Source organism: Grammomys surdaster, unplaced genomic scaffold (assembly GCF_004785775.1).
Source record: "Grammomys surdaster isolate TR1022 unplaced genomic scaffold, NIH_TR_1.0 126176, whole genome shotgun sequence".
NCBI classification, from domain to species: domain Eukaryota; kingdom Metazoa; phylum Chordata; class Mammalia; order Rodentia; family Muridae; genus Grammomys; species Grammomys surdaster.
This window is the reverse complement of record NW_021620983.1, coordinates 6,918,444-6,931,667: the sequence shown is the minus strand read 5'-3', so window position 1 is coordinate 6,931,667 and position 13,224 is coordinate 6,918,444. Positions and strand designations below refer to the sequence as shown.

General features: G+C 43.4%; 1 protein-coding gene across 1 annotated transcript in view; it reads right to left on the bottom strand.

The window, feature by feature from the left end:
- Gys2 (glycogen synthase 2) overlaps positions 1–13,224 on the bottom strand; it is a 37,908-nt gene that overhangs the window by 20,440 nt on the left and 4,244 nt on the right. Inside the window, exons 2-6 of the mRNA XM_028757520.1 lie at positions 8,121–8,302; positions 6,008–6,199; positions 4,353–4,535; positions 1,363–1,507; positions 225–342 (exon numbers count right to left, since the gene is read on the bottom strand). Coding sequence (XP_028613353.1) covers positions 225–342; positions 1,363–1,507; positions 4,353–4,535; positions 6,008–6,199; positions 8,121–8,302 — 820 coding nt within the window. The remainder of the gene's footprint in view (positions 1–224; positions 343–1,362; positions 1,508–4,352; positions 4,536–6,007; positions 6,200–8,120; positions 8,303–13,224) is intronic.

Below are 13,224 nucleotides of genomic sequence, written 5' to 3'. Positions count from 1 at the left end.
GTATGTGTGTATGTGTGTGTGTGTGCATGTAAACGCCCTTGGAGGTCAGAAGAGTTCATCAGAACTACCTCTCTCCCCATGCTAGACTTACAAGTGGTTATGAGCCACCCACTGTGGATGCTTGGCACCTAGCTCTAGTCCTCCACAAGGGGGGCACGTGCTCTTAACGCCTGAGCCGCCTCTGTAGCCCCGGTGCTTATGTTCTTGAATAAAGGAAAACATACCCATAGAAATGACCTCGAACAAAATCCTGTATTCTGGCCTTGTACATGGCATGGAGATTTTGAAATTCATGCACTGCAGAAAACTTCTTAACGTTCAAGCCATTTGGAGTCACTACATCTGGAAAAGCAGAATAAAACCGTGGCAACTCTTTCCTGAGTAGGAATGCACCCTCTCTGACACCTTTAATACCAGGAGTAGTGATAAACAAAGTAATAAGTAAATAAATAAATAAACCCCTGAATTTGATAGTTTCTTTAAAAGGCAATTTTCAGTTAGTGAAAAGGCAAGCACAAGCGCCTAGTGGATAAATGAAGTAGCATCTGTGGTTTACTTTTTTAAGCCAGAGAGGGAGGGAGGGAAACAGGGAGCGAGGGGGAAGGGGAGCGGAGGAGGAGGGAGATCCCAAATCATGTGGTGCATATTCTCAAAGAGGGGCACTATGGACAGAGAGATCACCAGAGAAATGAGAAATGAGGTCATTGTTAGCCAGGGGACGTGGAAATGAGTCTGCGTTGGTTGGGTTCTGTCAGTTTACTAGCATATCTGGGAAGGGAGAATCACAATTGAGACAATACCTCTGCAAGATCGGTCTATAGGCAACTCTGAGGCGCTTTTTCTTGATCAGTGATTGACGTGGGAAGGCCCAGCCCACTGTGGGTGGGGCCACATCTGGGCAGTCTGGGTAGTGTAAGAAAGCAGGCTGAGCAAGCCAGGAGGAGCAAGCCGGTAAGCAGCATTTCTCCATGACCTCTACTTCAGTTCCTGCCTTTCCTGACTTTCCTGAATGATGGACTGTGAGTGGCCCGGACATGTAAGCTGAAACAAACACTTTCCTCCCCAAGTTGCTTTGGTCCTGGTGTTCATCATAGCAGAGTCTGAGACAACCCCAAATCCGAAGGAAAATTGGGAAAGAAAAAGAACACATCCCATCCATCGTTCTGCTACTGACCTGTCCTCGGGCTCTTATTTGTCACTTGTTTTTGTTTTATTTGACAAAGCTTATTTATGTCTTGAAGACCCCCACCTCTAGACACCCAAGTGGTATCTGACAACCTGGAAATCGCAGGTGAGATCACAGCCATTAAGCCAGGGTGCTGCATGTGTTAGGGTGGCAAACCCAGCCTCCTCCGTCATTACCAGGCTTCCTCTTCAGCATGTGCTCCGCCTCGATGGCTGTGATTTCCGACACTGTGGTGAACACGTGCGCACAGTGCACGGAAGCCCGCTCCATGCAGTAGCGGTGATAAATCTGCCTCTCTCCTGCCTCTTTGTCTATGTCGAACTGTTGAAGACAAACACACATTCCTTACACAACCCTCTCCACGACCCAAGGTTTTCCTCAGAGCTGATTGAAGTTGTAAAGACCCCACTAAAGGACTAGTGGATATTGAGCCACTGGCTAGAGTATAAAGTTGGTGTTTTTAAAAGCACTGTTCACTTCATGTCTTACAAACGGCTATTTCATTGCCTATAAAATTTTGATATTTGTTTCATGTTTCCTTATCCCACATTTTATAAGTGTAAGGATAATTTTAATCTCCAAGGATTTTTACATTCTCCAATAAACAGTGAAGCACAAAATAAAAATTTAAAAAGGTTATTACAACAAAAATGGGGCTGGACAACGGCTTTGCAGTTAAGAGCACTAGCTGGTCTTTCGAAGCACATAGGTTTGATTCCTAGCACCCATCGCAGCTCACAACCATCTATAACTCCATTTCCAGCAGACTAATGCCCTCTTCCGGCCTCAGACGGCACCAGGGACACACATGGTACACAGACACACATGCAGGCAAAACACCTACATACATACATAAAATTAAATCAAACATTAAAAAAATATAACGAAGCTGACAATAATTGTGACCCTGAAAAATTGGATAATTATTATCCTACTTAATCTTCTGAGAGAAAAAGTTGAGTGATTTCTTTTGACTTGGTTACATACTCTTTCCAAGTTAATTTCAGAAAAAGTGCATGCTCATCTTAATAGAAAATATGTCGGATTGTGGCCTCATCTGTCCTTCTGGCTTGGTTTGGTTTTGGCTTTGGTTTGCTTGTTTGTCTGTTTCTCTGTGCAGCCCTGGCTATCCTGGAACTCACTCTGTAGACCAGGCTGGCCTCCAACTCAGAGAGAATTGAATGCCTCTGCCTCTCTTGTGCTAGGTTTAAAGGCATGTGCCACCACCACCTGGCTTAGTAACATTTTTACTCTATTTTTAGGAGATTTCATAGTGCCTTCTGGATATTTTTACCTAACAAACAACAAACAAACAAAACCCCAGAAACCAAGGCCTTAATGAGCCCATGAAAACCTGAACTTCATTCATTTTACTCAGCTGATATCACATCTCACAAGGCTTTCCATGACACTGGCAGTGTCTAAAGGAAAATAAGACCAGTGTGTACCCAGAGCCACAGGATGTCTTCAGCAGTGTTCACTGCCCGCCATCTTTAATCCTCATAAAATTCACTCAAGTGCTCTGTCTTTATATTACAGGAAAGGAAACTTGCCCAAGGACATTTTTATATTAAATGTCTTATTTGTGGTATATAATTTGATATATTTAAATATAGCCTAAATCTATGTCTAGTGTGAGCACAGGATCTCCTGCTGTAAAAATATGCATATGAGTTTAACTCAAAGGCTGATTTTTATCCACAGTGGCTGGCAGGACAGATCACAAGAATAATGATCTTGAACATAGACAGATACGTATCATGTATCTGAATATACTTGAGATGTGTAGCCATCATTACAGGCATAATGATGTAACTATTACCTTCAATCAAAAGGCTTGTTGTAATCTATCTGCGCACTATAGTGCGTCTGTTCCTAAATAAAACTCCTCATTACACATTATTAGTTTTTTTTTTTTTTTTGGACTATTAGTCTGTAAGACCAGGCAGCAGTCCAGAATGAAGGATTCCATTGTCACGCTAAGATCCAAGCGCCTGACCTTTTCAGGACACACTGTGCTGCGCGGTGCTCATCACGGAGGGTTGCTTTGCCCTCATTAGCTGACTGTAGTTACCATGCATGGTTTGCAGGTCTCCTGGGTCTCCCGGCTTTCTGAATCCCTGTTGACTTTACTTAAAGCCTGGATCTTAGCATGGGCTGACCTTTTTGTAGGGCAGCTCTCATTAATCCCACTGTCTGCACAGTGAGAGGCTTTCAGCAGCTTCCTCTAGCATTCCAAATGTGTTTGAGACAGCAGCGTATCCCTCCCAGGCTACCGATTACTGTTCATGAATGTGCGTGTATCTGATGCACAGGATCCCAGAACTTTTACTGCTGGGAGAGTTATTTTTAAAAAACTCAAATTTTCGGCTTCCTGGTTTTCCTTCTAATAGTGAAACCAAACGCTTAAGTCCTGAACTGACTTGATAAGTAAAATAAATATTAAATATTAATTAAATATTCATCTTTTTAAAATGTGTGCTTTAAATAAGCTTGCTGACTTTCCTGTGTAAAAGGTGCAATGGGGCTGGAGACATGACTCGTTGTGCTCCTCTTGCAGAGGACCTGAGTTCAATTCCCAGGACTCACACGAACAGTTCCCAGCAACCTGTAATTCCAGCTCCAGACTCGATGATACCCTCCTTGGGCCCCCAGGGACACTTGCACGCATGTGGCATACACCCACACAAACACATAAATAAAATTAAATGACAAGAGAAACTTTTACTATGCTAACCTAACGAATGAAAAGCTGAAGAAAGATTTACAACTGAGTGGGTATCTGTAAGATGAGCAGACGCACATCATCAGACGTCTACCTCCACTTCCGGTGCCAGTCAATCATCAGACCTCGAATTCAGGAAGGAACAGGAGCCTATGCCTGGCCATACACAGCGTCTCTGATCTATCATGCCCATCTGGATCTATTTCTCCAGAGACGGAGCAGAGCTCAGACCTCTCAGCCTCTACACTTCACTACGCTCCGAGCAAAATTAAGCTCCCTCCACCGCCATCACCCAGCGGAAGCCGCTCCCTGAATTCTGATCAGCTGAAAGGGCATCGCTGCCATGTGGTTGTCAGCTCAAACGTAAGATCAATATCTTTCATCCTTGGGCTTCAGTGAGCTGAAAGGAAAGGGGCTGAGGGGGGTTGGTGGGTATTTTACCTTGTCAAGCTGGTTGTAGAAGTCAATATTTGCTGCACAGAGATACCGCCCAAGCAGTGTGGCGTGGGTTGTAAATACTGTGGCAATGGGGAGTTTCCTGGCACGAGAAAGGATCAGCCCAGTCCCAGCCTGCCATTCATGGAATTGGGCAATGACGTGTTTACCGTCTGCGTGGTCTGTCACCTGCATCAGAAGAAAAACTTTTAGAAAAGTTATTGTTGACGCTTGACCTTGACCATTGCCCACAGCGGAAGGACAGATGTGAGATGTGCCAGTCTTACCTCTCTTAAAAGGGCATACACTTGAGGCATGCAAACTTAGCAAGAGAAAGTAAGGTTCGCTGATGAGTTGGTCAAGTCCATCTATCTATATCTTAATCTTCCCTTTTAATAATGGGTCATATTTAGTTTTGTATCCATAGAATATATATAAGTATTACTAAGAGTAATATCTGTTAAACTATTAATAATTTGAATAATTCAGTTGGTAGTAATATTCACTGAGTAAATGACTCAGTAACAGAAGCAATGCTTTTGAAGAAATCAAGAGAATCTACTGAGTCTACCCAAGTGAGCTTCTTTCAAACACACACACACACACACACACACACACTTCATATCAAACATGTGCACACCACTTTGTGGCTAGTCTCCAAGTTGGGGCCATGGCTCAGGCAGGAAGACTATAGAGAAGGGTGGTGATGCTCACTGGTATGAAAGGACTACAGATCTGTCACCACAATAGACTTTTCCCAAAGTACTAACCCATGTTCCCCTCTACTACTACCAAGAGGCCGATGGCCACCTTCCCCAGCCAGCCCTGGGTAGGTATTGTATAGGAGGACGTCATCAGACAGATCTGTCATTCTGTCCTTAGCTGCCCTCCTCACTGGGGTCTCATTCCTTCAGATCTGAGGTCCAGGTTAGGTGTCACCATCTGGAAGTGATGAGAACGTGCAGGCAAGCCCTACTATGTGCTTCGAGGGGTTGAGAGAATAGAGGCTCATTTAACAATGGCCTCCAGTGTTCTTTCTCTGTACACTGCTGGGCTATTCTACTGCAAAGGATTCCTGAGTAGCTACTGAGGCCAATTCAGACGCTAGTGTGTAATGGAAATATCAAGACACCACTGTAAGTGCACCTGCATTCATACATACACAAAACAAAATGTTTCAAGTCTTTCCTGCTGTCTAGAATTTATCTGCACTTTTCATGATGTATATTTCTCTTATACATATATTTTGGATTTTATCTACATAAGTAGGCAATATAGCTGGGTGGAGTTTTTTTGTTCTTAATTTGAATTTAATTTAATTTTTTTTCTTACTTACTTTACATCCTACTTACTTACTGTTCTTCTCCCACAATCCTTCCCCCATCTCCCCTCCCCTTCTCCTCTTGGTACCCCCCACCCTGGCACTGAAAGTCTCTGTGAGGCTAGGTGCTCCTTATCCCACTGAGGCCAGACAAGGCAGCCCTAGCTACCCTGTTCCAAAAGTTGGCACATAGTTTAAGAATGGTAAATACTTCCTTGAAATTCTTTTAAAATGAATTATGACAATCAATAACAGCATTATCCCCAAATGCTTGGGTCACTGCTGGATCCTCAGTGCAGAAGGCTGTCCCTCTGTTCTGTCGTGATACTGTAAACTGTACCTCCTTTAAAAACCAGGCAGTTAAAGACCCAAATATGAGCATGTCATTGGCTTCTCGGTCATGATGAGGGATGCCAACACCACATGCTTCCCAGAAGTCACCCTTCCACCTGTCCAGGTTCCATGCTGAGGAGCTGATGTCAAAAAGCACCACGTAGGGACTTCCTTCTATGAGCCATCTTCCAAAATGCACCTGATATAGAAAGAAGAGCCACTGTGGTATTAAGTACAACGTAAGAGAAGAAAGTGTATTTGGGTTTAGAAAGTGTAGCCATTATTTGAGGAGGGTTATGACTTGCACATGAAATGTCCTCTACAAATTTATTTGTCTGGACACTTGGCCCCAGTTCATGGTGCTGTTTGGGAAGGTTATGGTACCTTTAGAAGGTGGAGCTTCACTATAGGAAGGCCTTGATTTTTTTATAGCCAGGCCCTACTTCCTGTGTACTTTCTGCTTCCTGAGTGCAGATGCCATGTGATCAGCCAGCCTCCTGCTCTGGTCACCGTGACTGTCCTGCCTGCTGCCATGTCTTCCCTGCCCAGATGAAACATATCCCTCTATAATTTCAAGTCAAATAAGAGCTTTCTTCTTTACTTTTGTCAGAGTATCTTATCACAACCTCAAGAGAGAAACTAAGACAGAAAACAATGACAGACCAAGTGTCACTGTGTCAATGTGAAATGTTTCCCCGAAGACAAAAGCTCAAATGTGGAAAGCCTTTGGAAGTTGGTGTTATCTCTGGAGTTTTCTATACATAAGATCAGAGCATCTTAAATGGTGACAATTTGGATTTATCCTTTTTAATTTGGATGCCCTTTATTTCTTTCTCTTGTATTATCAATCCAGCTAGGATTTCTAGTGCTAGGTCACATAAAATAAAATAAAAAATCTGGATAAGTTCCTTGTTTTAGATCTTAGAAAACGTTTAACTTTTGGACCATAAAGGTTCAACTGACTCAACTGATTGATTCATCCATGAATTCACAACTAAATGCTTTTAGAATGGGGGGACATTTGAAGGGTATTTTATCAGTCCCGAGCTTTTCCGGGTTGCTCTTTGCTTCTGGCTACTATGAGCTGAACAACCTCTAAGCCGTATTTACCCACTATGATATTCCATCTCACCACACCCCCAAAGCAATGACGGCAGCTAAGCACAGACTAAACCTGTGAAGCCAAAGAGATGATTCTTCTTGTGAATTATTTCTTAGGTACCTGTTGCCATTGATTGACCAATCGAGCTACACACCGCTGTGATGACAGCTGATGTCTGCACTTGAAGCTGAAGGGAGCGCCCATCCAACTGGGTACCATCTACAGAGTCTGTTCTTCATGGAGTGACGTCATTTGACAGACAGCTGTCCGGATCATGTGATTGCTGTTTTTCTGTCCCTTGCTACCTTCCTGTGATTCTGTGCTCATAGACACTTCATAGCATGAGAAACGCTTTGTTATGTAATCCAGTCTGGCTATTTGCTACCACATGGCTACTCTGGGTGTTTTGCCTGAATATTTTTCTGTGTACTACATATATGCCTGGTTCCTGAGGAGGCAATAAAAGGCTGTTTGATCCACTGATACTGGCATTACAGACTTTTCTTGACTAACTCCCTTTTGGTCAGGGCATTTTATTATAGCAGCAGAATATATTATTTCACTTTGTACAAAAGTAAGGCTCTATCTAACTTAGGGCCCAAGGCCACATGCATACGAGCCAGGCACTCTACCATTGAGCTACGTCCCCAGCCCCATCACAGAAATGGAAAAGGAACTAATATAAAAAGGGTTTGGATGAAAGCTTGCTCTTAGTAAACCTCTACTGGATATACCATCAACTCCTCTGACTCTGGCCTCAATTTATGTACAGCTTTTTCAAGACTACATCAACTCTGAATCTTCCTGGGGCTCCCGTCCCCTTGTCCTGGTAGAGAATCTTAGCTTTCACAAGGTGCCTCAACTGCACTCTGTAAGAACAAGTACTGTCTTCCTTGTAAGTCTCTTCCTCAGCTAGGTGGATAGCCTTCTCTTCTGAGTCGGTGGAAGGTGTGTGTGGTGCTTTCTGGCAACAGTTCGTTTAGAGTTATAGAGGGACAGGGCGGTTAGAATCTTTTACCTGGCAGCCATGTTTATTCATCGCATCCATGGCTTTTCTGACAGCATCGTTGACAGGCTCACACTGTTCTACTTGAGTCTTCATGTTGTGCTCAAAATACGGACCTATCAGGAAGTAGTTCTCGCCCCATTCATCCGCTGTTGTTTTGGCCTTGGTCTGGATCACAGTACAGATGCCCCCAACTGTGACGGAGAAAACTTTCTGTTCTTATTCCAGTCGGCAATCCAAGAGAAGAATCACTATCTGTTACTGTGCTACTTAAAGTGACATTTTTACTTAACTTTTTTAAAAGGGCAGGATCTAATGTGCTTTGAGGAGTGCAATCTGAGCCTATTCTAAAGCCACTTGAGGTGCATGTAAATGCGGTAGGCCAGCCAGGGAGACATTCCAAGAACTCTTTAGAGAAGGCTGAAGGGAAGTCGTGTATATATATATCTTAAGGTGCCATTCACAGTTCAGTGCCAAGCAGAGGACAAACAGGTCGGTCCTCAGCAGGCATCCACTTCCGGTCCTCCCCAGGCATCCACTTCCGCTCTGCTACTGCAGTGGGCCTCCAACAGGACTCTGGTTCATTTAAGTAACAATCTCTGCAATTTCCTAATGCTAAGAAGCCCGTCCATTTTTACAGCACAAACACCATGCCTTTGACCAGGAAAAAGAACTGGGAGATTCTGATAGATTTTAATAGAGGATGATCAACCCAATTCTGGTGTAAAGCCATGGATGCAAGTGCCAAGCATGTACATGCGATGGCTGTCCCTGCCCACCGAATCCCTAGAATTACTGTTGTCTTCCCCCCTCCTCCCGACATTGCTGCTACCTTATTAAAACATAAAGCTAGAGAGAATGTACACTCTTGACTCTAGCGTGTCACCATCTAGAAAGCTGTCTCGGGGAAGCAGGAAAAAGATGCGTCTATGAAGCACACCACGGAATCGTTTATAAAGCTGGAGAAGTGGAAACAACTTAGGCTGAATTAAGTAAGTCACTTAACGGGTCTAAGGCTCAGTTTCGATCTGCCAGAGGAGAGTAAAACGCTGCTCATCTCAGAACGACAGATTGGAAAAGAAGTATTGAAAGTTAGGGCTAATGAGTCTGGGAGGGTGGCTTAGCTCAGTGGAAGAGAGCTTACCTGGAATATGCAAGACCCTGTGTTTGATTTGCACCAACACACACACACACACACACACACACACACACACACACACACAGAGAGAGAGAGAGAGAGAGAGAGAGAGAGAGAGAGAGAGCGCGCTTAACAGGAAAGGTGATATTTGAGCAAGAATAATATCACTTCAAAGGGTGACTAGAAGCCAGATATGGTGGCACACACTTTTAATCCCAGCACTCAAGAGGCAGGCAGCTCTCTGAGTTTGAGGCCTGTCTCTGTATAGTGAGGGAAAGCCAGGACTATATAGCGAAACCCTCTTTCTCTCTCAAAAAAAAAAAAACAAAAAAAACAAAAAACAAAAAAAACCAAAACAAACAAACAAAAGGTTGACCAAAAATGATGAAAAATTAGGAGGCAGGTGAGTGTCATGGAGAGGAACCATTTAGACAGTGCTGAGGTTAAAGCAGGGCTGAAGTGTCAGCGGAATGTAGGTGGCGACGGTAGCAGTCACTTGATGGGATTGACATGAGGCTAGACTGCAGATGTGACGAACAGTGGCAGGTGAAACAAGGTCTCCAGGGAACTGGGCAGGAAACTTCTGGCATCAGCCATCAGTAATAGGTTTCCAGAAACAGCCAGGACTGCTTCTTCAGTAATTTGTCCCTGCGCTTCTGTAGGCAACAGAATAACCCAGGAAGCCTATCAGGAGCTAGGAAGGCCTGTCCCCAGCCCTTGGCTAGAAAGAGCTACCTTGCCACTTCTGAACTGAAAAGAGTTTATTTCTCACTGCTGTTTCTTGGGCTTTTCAGTTGATCAGATGCAGATTTTAAAAACTGCTTTGATCTTTGAGTTTATGTTGGTAAATCTTATTAATAGCCACAGACAATGGCTGTGATTGCCGTCTGTGAATTTGTCTTTAGGTCTGGGTGAACTCTCTTCTTCTGGAGAAAATGTCTTTTTTTTTAAGAGTTGTTTATTTTATGTATATGAGTACACTGTGGATATCCTTCAGACACAACAGAAGAGGGCATCAGATCCCATTACAGATTGTTGTGAGCCACCATGTGGTTGCTGGGAATTGAACTTAGGATCTCTAGAAGAGCAGTCAGTGCTCTCAACCCCTGAGCCGTCCGTCTCTCTCCAGCTGGGAAAATGTCTTTTGAGTAAGAGGAAATCAAAAGACAAATCCTGGTGCTTGCATACGGTGTTAATAAGATCCCTTGCTGTGTACAGAAGAGCTGCTGTTCCTCCAGAACAGTATAAACACTGTAGAAGTGATTTTCACAAGATAACCAACCATCTATGAACCTCATCAGTAAGGAAAGGCTTTTTTTTTTTTTGAGACAGGGTATCACTGTGTAGCTCTGGCTTTCCAGACCAGGCTGGCCTCAAACTCACAGATATATGCCTGACTCTGCTTCCCAAAGGTTAGGATTAAAGGTGTTCACTTCCACACCCAGTTTAAAAGTCACATCCTAACATAATATAATCCAATATGTATCTTTTGGCAAACAAAACACCCTGCCCATGAGAATATGAGGATTTCAAACTGTTTCTCCTCTTCTGTAGACCCAGCCCCTCATCATCTTCATCCTTCAGAGGAAAATGCTATTAAGCCCTAAATTCCTCATTTACATATTTATTCTAAAACCCCATTATATTTGCACCTATACCTTTTTATAAAAAAAAAGATTTATTTATTTTTCTTGTATTTGTATGAGTGTTTTACTTTCATGCATGTGTGTACCATGTGTGTGCAATGCCTTCAGAGGCCAGAAGAGGGCATTGGATACGCTGGTCTTGGAGTTACAGTGTGAGTGGCTTTCTGGGTGCTGGTTCCTATGCAAGAGCAATAGATAGTCTTAACTCTGACTATCTCTATCCCCTGCAGCCATATCCTGCCCATAGATGTTAGAATACCCATATGTATTAGATTATGGGCTTCAAATTAATATTCATTTTGATTGTCTTCAGGGCAGCTTCCTGTAGTGTACCCTCTTCCTACAGTTCATCTGTTCTGTCTCCTGTCCACATTATACCACATTAAAACATACCACAAAAATGTAGTAGTCAAACCATCATGATGCATATATATAGGTATAGAGATAGATAGATAGATAGATAGATAGATAGATGATAGATAGATAGATAGATGATAGATAGATGATAGATAGATAGATAGATGATAGATAGATAGATAGATGATAGATAGATAGATAGATGATAGATAGATAGATAGATAGATAGATAGATAGATAGATAGATGATAGATATAAAATAGGGATATGAATGGACTAGAATAGCAAGCCACCTTTCTGCAGCCAGCTGACTTCTGACAAGGATGTAAAGCACTCACAATGGGGAAAGGTGTGATTCTGGGGGAAAGTGGATGGAAAATTGGTCTAAAACTAGACCAAGCACTCTTCACAAAACCCAGTCCAAATGAACTCGATGCTTGAACTGGAGAGATGAAACCATAGGAAGGAAACACTGAAGAGGCCAGTCTTCAGAGCAGTGGAACAGATGAACATGTTTTGGACGGGACCCTCAAAGCACAGGAAACAACTGAACTCATACGGACCGGCAAAAGAAACAGTCAACAGAGTAAGCAGAGGCTTATCCAAGACACCATTTTCCAATTATTAGCCTCATAAAGAGTTAATATCAGGAATATGTAAAAAAACCTAGTTTGATAGTGAATCACCACTACCATACAGTAAGCAGCAAACATAAATAGACATGCCTCAAATCAATTCCAGTGCCATCTGGAAATCTGATAAAAAATACCAGGTCCTCTTCTCAAAAGAAGTATTACTTTAGACTGAGGAGGAGGCACAGCCATAAAGCGTTTGCAGAGCAAGCATGGGGATCTCCGGTGTTGGCATAGACTTACAATCCCATCACAGGAAAGGTGAAGACAGGCAGACATCTGGGGCTCCCTGGACTGGTAGTCTAGCCTTATCAAGCTAGTGAGAGGCCCTGCCTCCAAAAATAACTCACTCTAGCTACGTACCAAAAAGCTAGCCCATCAGTCGCCAGTGATTCCAACCTATGGCCACACAGACAGACCTGGTTAAAATCAGTGGTCGCAAAACAAAAAGAGGCAGGCATACAGGAAAGGAACCTGTAGGGATGGGGGAAGATGACAGGGTGGGAGGGAGATGAAAGAGAGTGGGCTGAGAGTAAACAGAATGTACATGTATGGAATTGTCAAAGAACAAATTTAATTAATGGAAAACGCACATTAGAAGTGCAGGACAAACTGAAGTCACTTTCAGGAAAACCGATACGGCTGGAGATTATCATAAGTAAAACAAACAGGACTCAGCGTGGCAAACACTGTGTGTTTTCTGTCATTTGTGGATATTAGGTTTATTTCCTTAGAGGTAATAATTCATTAGGAGTTTCACAATCCGGTCCTGGCTGGTCTCTGATCTCTGCAGAGATTCCTGTTTTCTCTCTTGGGTCTATAAACAGGGCACACTACACATCTCGGTTTACACACCATGAGTCTTGGGTGTGCACGGGTGTGCAGGTCTCACACACACACCACTCTCGCTACCTTGTTGCCTCCTTCACTGTCTTTGCCCCACAGTGATTCGGTCCATAGGTCTCAGCACAAGCACTAGACAGCTTTCAGTTAACGCCAGACTGGGCTGGGAATCCTGCCCTAACCACCAACACACACTAAGTCCACAACCTTGCTCTGCCTTTATCACCCTGGAGGATAAAATGCACAGCAGTGACCCATCCTCCGGCAAGTCTGTGCACTTCAGAGGACTGGGATTAATTCTGTATCGTTCAAGCCCGTTTCTCTACCCTCCGGTCTGCCTTCCCTCCAAGTGTCTGACATTTAGTAAACACTTGGTGCTCTGTATTAAATAATAGCTGGATAGCTGTAATAATAAATGGATGAATGAATAGAAAGCAGCCACCTAAGGCTGTGTGCACCTGAGGCTGTGTGCACCTGAGGCTGGTGTGCACCTGAGGCTG